At 48.7% G+C, this 1,077-nt stretch overlaps 1 protein-coding gene across 1 annotated transcript; it reads right to left on the reverse strand.

Moving 5' to 3' along the window:
• Nucleotides 1-823, reverse strand: LOC122007858 (photosynthetic NDH subunit of lumenal location 2, chloroplastic-like). Its single transcript, XM_042563422.1, has 2 exons — nucleotides 282-823; nucleotides 1-190 (listed from the first exon to the last, which is right to left on the reverse strand). The coding sequence occupies exons 1-2, from the start codon at nucleotides 768-770 to the stop codon at nucleotides 92-94; spliced, it is 588 nt and encodes a 195-aa protein (XP_042419356.1). The 5' UTR covers nucleotides 771-823; the 3' UTR covers nucleotides 1-91.
• Nucleotides 824-1,077: the final 254 nt, after the last annotated feature.

Here is a 1,077-nt window from a genome sequence, read left to right on the forward strand (position 1 = left end):
TTAATAACTCAAAGCTTTACTCAGTCTCATTTACTGCCCTATAATCCGATCCATCCTTATTTTTACAAAGTCAAATAATTCACCGATTTAATTAGGCAAGAAGCGACACAAGATCATCCAACGACTTCAATGTCTTCTCGTAGTAGAGATACGATTCATACACCTTTGGGCTCCGGATATGGCGATCCAACTACATCCAAATAACAATATTAGTAATCAATCATTCACCAACAATTATCATTAGTTAGAAAATGGCGACGATAAATGGATGAACGGCGAACTTCGCTCATGTTGTCGACGAGCTCGTTGGCGGTCTTGACGTAGGACTGGCGGCGCGCCTGAGGGACGGTGGCCATGGCGTTCTTGAGGTCGGCGTCCAGGTACGCCGACTTCAGCCGCACGTAGAACAGCACGTAGCGCCAGGACATGGTGTCGAGCATGTGCCGCATGTTGCGCATCCCCTCCGCCGTCTGCCGGATCCGCGCTGCCGCCTCGTCCGGCGACAGCCCCGGCTCGAAGTACTTTTCCCTGAAGAACGACCTCGTCCCCCACCTCTGCTCCACCTCCGCTGTCGCCGCCGGCGGCCGCAGGCCCAGCGCCGACGAGGCCGTGAGGACGGAGGAGAGCAACGTCCACCGGCGCCGCGTCGAATGGAGTCGGCCCTCGGCGGCGGGGGGAGGTGGAGGGGCCAAGGACGGTGGCGGGCGGTGCGGCTGTTGGTCGGAGGTTGGGATATGGCAGAGGATTATGTGCTTGGCGAAGGTGCCCATGGAGAAACAGGGGAGGCGTCCAAAGCAGAGCAGAGGAGCGGTGTGTTTGGGGATGCAAAAGATAAGGAGCCTTTTTTCTACCATGTCTTAATTTAATTAATTCTGTCTTTTTCCACGTGGAAATTACTGGGAAAATAATTCATTTTGCTCACAAATAATATATAGAAATCATTTTTTATGTCAAATAATATTTAATCAAAATTATTTTAATATTTTTTTCATAGTTAGTACAAGAGTTTAACAATTATTTTTCTTACAATGTTGTAGTCTCTAATTAAGTAACTGATACAATAGTTTGAAAATAATT

The sequence above is a fragment of the Zingiber officinale genome, chromosome 1B, assembly GCF_018446385.1.
Source record: "Zingiber officinale cultivar Zhangliang chromosome 1B, Zo_v1.1, whole genome shotgun sequence".
Classification (NCBI taxonomy): Eukaryota; Viridiplantae; Streptophyta; class Magnoliopsida; order Zingiberales; family Zingiberaceae; genus Zingiber; species Zingiber officinale.